The 6,000-nt window shown below is 33.0% G+C and overlaps 1 protein-coding gene across 1 annotated transcript; it reads right to left on the bottom strand.

The window, feature by feature from the left end:
• Positions 1 to 493: 493 nt before the first annotated feature.
• On the bottom strand, positions 494 to 4,856 carry LOC146910786 (mRNA-decapping enzyme-like protein). The gene is made up of 7 exons (XM_085727558.1): positions 4,475 to 4,856; positions 4,343 to 4,392; positions 3,464 to 3,605; positions 3,082 to 3,138; positions 2,408 to 2,525; positions 1,848 to 2,270; positions 494 to 1,119 (listed from the first exon to the last, which is right to left on the bottom strand). The coding sequence occupies exons 1-7, from the start codon at positions 4,672 to 4,674 to the stop codon at positions 1,063 to 1,065; spliced, it is 1,047 nt and encodes a 348-aa protein (XP_085583684.1). The 5' UTR covers positions 4,675 to 4,856; the 3' UTR covers positions 494 to 1,062.
• Between the last annotated feature and the right edge of the window lie 1,144 nt (positions 4,857 to 6,000).

Raw genomic sequence — 6,000 nt, 5'->3', positions numbered from 1 at the left:
TTCATAATAGTTTAGGGACTAAATTGATGCATTTTTCATAGTTTACAGACATTTTAATTGATTTTAGTTTAGGGTGATGAAAATGACAATTTAAGAACTAAATTGAATTTTTTATTCATAATACTTGCTTAGATTGCAATAAATTCAAATATAAATAAAACATTACTAATATGTTAAAGTTGTGAGACCCAAGTTCTTAAGACTTGTTGCACCATTTAAGTAAAAAAATAAATTGTGAGTGGAACTAATGAGCCCTCTTAAGATACAAATGTTGAATTGATCTTGGTTTTCAACAACAATCCAACTACTTCTGACAACTTTCTTTTTCTCTCTTTTTATTGGTAAAAAACAGTAGAGAGAAAAATGAATAAGAATATAACCTAAACATGAGAGTTGTTCAAAGGTGTTGTTCAAAAGTGGTTACAAAATCTTTAAAAAATATTACTCCAAAACTCTTGCACGACATATCCTTTGCATGGATGCCTATGACTAGTTTTTCCAAAATCCAAAATCCAAATATTATATAGAAAACCTATAAAACCTCCAGGTTTGTGCCAATAGCACAAGTACCACGAAGTGTAAGGAGAACACCGACAGGAAAGTACTTATTGAACATTATTCAACCATATATGGCAATTTCTATGATATACTAGAGTTTAGAAGTGAAGTACTTCAAACGGAGAGTTTAGAAGTGAAGAATACACGAGCATATTTTTACCATAGATTTTTGTGTGTACACATGGACAGTAATCAATTTATCCAATTAAAATTATTTAATATTTTAATCCTTGTTTTCTTCCATTACTATCCACGTATACATACATAAATTCAAAGGTAAGGATACTGTGTATTAATGCACTATAATTTGACGGTGTATTGCGGAATCGGCCAAAAGATATGCAAAGTTGTGACAGGAGTGAAAGACAAAAAAAAAAAAAAAAAACGACTAGACTGAAGTTACACAAAACATGCCATGGTCGAGTCAGATGTGTTGGAGAGCAACTACCATATACAGAACTAAGTTTATATGCTGTTTTCACCCAACCTTTGATGTTCGATTACTCATGAATTATGCATCTTCAATAATGTTTGGAACATCATGTCAATGAATTTATCATCCTGGCACAAGAAAATATCGTTATCAGGGAAACATTTAGAAATACCAGAACAAAAACTTGGAAGCATTCCACACAAATGGTAAAACAAAAATATACACGTTCATCATTTCACCACCCTATACTGACGTTCTATTTTGTAACAAGATGGCACATAAAACGCACGAAGCAATACAATTATGAAAACCTATAAAACTGCATACCACAAATCTAATTTCACGCTTGTAATAAAAATGCAGTGTTCAACCATCAAATTCATAAAATCCTTCCTTTATGGTCTTGCCATCTTATTTCCCAATCACAGATCTCTCTTAATTTTGTTGGCTATCTTACATGAAAAAAATCTTAATATCAATAGTTTGGATAATTACCAAGAAGTGTACTTTCTGTCTTGGAGTAAAAATAGAGTACTATTTTTAATGTATTTGGAAAAGCTTCATTGGGACTGATACTACCTCCCCCACCCCTCAAAAACGTAACTGAATAACAATTACCCCCTCCCACACAAAATAAATGAACTAGTTTGACTATGTGCACTATTCACATAACACACTTTGACCATATTTTTCTAACAATTAAAGATAAATGGTAGCATATAAGATGTCGATGAATATTTTCAAAATGTCAACTTTTTATAATTTTTGCTGATGGATAATTAAATATATTAAAGGTCAAAACTGTGCATTGAAATATGTAAAACAGTCAACTAGTAGAAGGCAGACCATGAAGTACCTGAACCAGTGATACAAGTGCATCACGGACTTTATCCCTGCTGATAACCGGCCTATTTGGCATAGAGCTGGAAATGGGGGTAAGAGAAGAAGGGGGGTTAGGTGGTGGGAAGGGTTGGAGCAGCGGAGTGCCGTATTGGCGTGGTAGATTCTGGGTATGATGAACAGCTGCACTAGGTGGCATGGGTGAAGAAATAGGTGGTATTAATGGTAATAAGGAGTTGGATGCAAGAAAAGTAGAAGGCTTAACAAGATTAGTGACCTGAGTGCCACTGTTGATTGTTTCGAGAGAGGTAGAAGGTGTTTGAATAGAAGGTACAGGAGACAAAAAACCACCAGGAACAGTAGAAGTGACACTTGCAGAATGGTAGGGCTGGTGAAAACTTTCTACATTTGAAGCATAAGGTCCAGTAATCTTACATGTCTGCAACAATTGAAATCAAAAGTTTCTAAAGCCAGAGACATCATATAATCATAAAATGAAAAACCAAACTTGAAATTGACATTGCATAAGTATTCAGCAAAAAGGCAGGAAAATCGGTATACAACTAGAAAACATACGTTGAAGAAATTTGTGAATACAGAATCTTCAACAGCATCAGTTGCAGCAACAGCAGCAGAAGACGACTCGATAGCGCTTTCATTTATGGTTGACACTTGGTCATGTTCCTCAAACTCACTACAGAGGATAAAAACATCAGGCATAACATGCAATAGTAAATGACTTATAAAGCAGCTTGGAGAGATAATTAAGTGGGAGTATCAAATTGATAAATAGTGAGTTTTGAAGTTTGAACAAGCAAATCAATGGACATGAAAAGTTGACCTTTTCAATGAATATTTTTATCAAAAAATTATTTCCACATACAGAATAACAAAAATAATGTACTTTAGAATCATTAACATATAGGCAACTGGCAGCACATTCAGATGAAAAGTAACATTTAAATAAATTGATTATGTCACATTGATTTTGGCTAAAAGTGTGTTGGAGGTAAAGTGATTTATGTTTGGATACATACATTGAAAAGTGCATTGAACAATAAATTTGAGTCTAAAAATCAATTCTAGAATAAAAAATTCCAGATTCTAGCTTCATGTTAGAATCAATTCAAGAAGCAAAATCAATTCTACTTGAGAGCGACCAAATATTTCAAAATAGAATCAATTTTACCTCCTCTAAAAGTGGAACCAAACTTACACTTAAGATTTTATAACTTTCTAAGAACCCTCACCTTTTGTTTGAAGACATCGTTGCATTTGGAAGTGCCTTTGGGTATGCATTAAGAATCCTGCAAATTTGATTCGGCAAAATATATATATTAGTAGCAAATAGGTGTCCTGCATTTTGATTACACGACAGGTGTTGTCGATTACGAAAAGCAGAAAATAGAGGATTTTTCAAATTACGTCACATAATAGTGTTATAGTGCCACTGTAATCTCTACCCGACAACATTTTATACTACTTAATGGCGTATCACAGAACAATAGCAGTATGTTCAAATTCCGCTACGCTATAGCGGTATAACGCCGCTATAGCGGCTATTTAACAACACGCATAAACAAACATGGAAAAACACTACACAAATAGCTTGACTAGGGAAAACTAACATACCTATTAAAGAGATTTGCAACTTCTTCACATTCTTCTGGATTGTAAAACCATATACCATTAACTTCTTGTGACGCATTCCGATATAACAAGTATGGCTTTTTCAGTTCATACTCAAAATCCAAAAGATTCTCCACCAGATTATCTGTCATAATAAACATCACATAGAAAGTAATCAAGTAGGGAATAGATGGCACGGATTCATACATACACCAGTGTTTTAAATTGTGGATCATGGAAAAGAGGTTTGTTCTAATTCAGTAAGGCTACGGTGCTTTCGCGCCACTACAGCTGTATTAAATAACACTTCGCGCTAAATAGTGCATTGAGGAACTACACCAAATTGCAGAATAGATGGCACAGATTTGGACATTCACCAATGTTGTCAATCGCGGATCATTCCACCAAGATACGGTGCTTTCGCGCCACTATAGCTAGCTATAAAACAACATTTCGCGCCAAATAGTGCATTGCAGAACAAAAGCGATTTTAAATTCCGCTACACTATAGCGGTTATTTGACAACACTGCTCCACACAGTAAAATAATTCATTGTAACAACAATTAATTTAGAATAAATCTACATCTGCAGATAATAACATCACACACAACACAAATTGTTTGATGTATATATTTTCAAAAAAAAAAAAAAAAAACTCGATCCACTTTCATTCAATTATCAATCATAGAATGAATAGTAATTAGCATTCAGAAATTAATTCAACAATTAAGTAGCATTCAGTAATCAACAATAACAAGTTCTTTAGGTTTCAATTGAATGCAATCAGAAACGAATGATCTAATACAACTATAACCGATCCTTATAACAAATCTGAAAAACACTATAATTTCAACAACGGAATTAACAAACACAAATCTGAACCTGTATTTCGCCGATTCATCACAATAAACTGAAACCGAGGTTGAGCATTCCTGAAGAAAAATCACAGCAATCAAAACAAGATCCAATTATATACAAATCGAAGTAACAGAGATAATAGAATAATCAAATTACCTCTTAACAACAAACAGAGATCCTTCAACATCTTTGCGACTCCACTGATTAGTTTCGATGTTGAAATCATAGAAGGAAACATGTGCGGCGGTGAAGAGAATCTCATCGATGAATGGATCCATGCGTTGGAGCACAGTGAGATTGAGCATCTTCGTGCTGTGTTGATCCAGATTCGGCGTTAATTTCTTAGTCTGAGACATTGTTTTTGAGTTCGAAACACTTACTCAGAGAAGAAACTTGACTCGAGAGAAGAAGAGGAAGAAGAAGAAGAAGAAGAAGAAGAAGAAAAGAATTTTGACTTGAGCAGTCTCACTCACTCTAAACAAAAAACCTAACTCGATTCATTTGGTGAATGAATGAAAATGAAAGTTGAATATGCTTCGACCGAAAATGCTTCCACCATTGACACACTTATATATTTTAATATTTATTTATTTTCTATTGCAATAATACAAATTGGATATAAAAAAGCTTTTCAAAAGAATTTTTGTTGTTGAAACTTGAAAGTAACAAACTTATTTTGTTTCATCAAGGATAATGTTCGAACCACAAGATTTGTTTATAAAACTTATCTTATTTTATCTTATCTTATCTTATACTTATAGTTTTTAAAATGTTCAAGGAAGTCTTACAGTAATGTAAAATCAAGTCAATCTCAGTAATATCGCATTAGTGTCTGGTGATGTGATTTACTGCTTTGCAGTTCAGTTTGATGGTAACTCGTCGAAAACCTTATTCTTGCAACTAATTTACGGCGTTCGCAAAATTCGTTGATTATGCTTCTTTTGGGGATAGACATTGTTGTTTGTATAATGTCTTTGCTTGGATAGATTCTTCTCTTTTGATGTGGATACACGTTCCTATCATATATCAAAATTGTTATGTTGATAGAAAAAAGTTGCATCAATATTGCACTTCACAGTTCCATTCTCCGTATTTTCCACCCTTGATCAACTATTCCTCTGTTCGAAGTTTTCATAGTAGACAACCAACTAACTCGAGTCCATTTTGCAACAATTCTCATAAAGTATATACATATTGATAGCAGTATCAGTATTTCCACACACTAAGAATGATGATGATTATGCAGAATTAACAACAAATTAAAGAAACATTCTTAAATCTCCATTCGATCTGAATTACGTTCTCATTCTCCGTCCACAAACCCCCTTCCTTCCATATTGTGTGCGCTTTTTTGCAAGTTAGGAACAAGTGTTGTTCGTCTTCATCAAACATATCACAGGAAGGGCAAGTATATGGACATATCGTAAAAAGATTATTTTATTTATGGTTGCATGTGGAATCATTCTTTTTGAATAAAATTGTATTTATTTCATCTATTTCATATTTATATGATAAAATTTATTTCAATATCTCTTTAATTATGGCATTAATTTTGCTAATATTTTTTAGTTGCGCATTTATAAGGAAAAAACGTTTGGAGTTGAATTGTGTGTGTAAATGTAAAGAGTAAAATAGGCAAAATAAATAAAAATAAAGAATAGTTCTTGACTATTCTTGTTTTT

The sequence above is a fragment of the Medicago sativa genome, chromosome 7, assembly GCF_051527215.1.
Source record: "Medicago sativa cultivar Bolivia chromosome 7, Bolivia_mono, whole genome shotgun sequence".
NCBI lineage: Eukaryota > Viridiplantae > Streptophyta > Magnoliopsida > Fabales > Fabaceae > Medicago > Medicago sativa.
This window is presented reverse-complemented; position numbering and strand designations above follow the sequence as displayed.

What these genes read in the sequence shown, in the direction of transcription:
- LOC146910786 (XM_085727558.1), bottom strand. Translation starts at nt 4,674, where the DNA reads ATGTCTCAGACTAAGAAATTAACGCCGAATCTGGATCAACACAGCACG. An exon ending in GATGAATCGGCGAAATACAG is followed by an intron (nt 3,606 to 4,342) that starts GTTCAGATTTGT and finishes TTATTATGACAG; the next exon opens with ATAATCTGGTGGAGAATCTT. An exon ending in ACGATGTCTTCAAACAAAAG is followed by an intron (nt 2,526 to 3,081) that starts GTGAGGGTTCTT and finishes TATCCTCTGTAG; the next exon opens with TGAGTTTGAGGAACATGACC.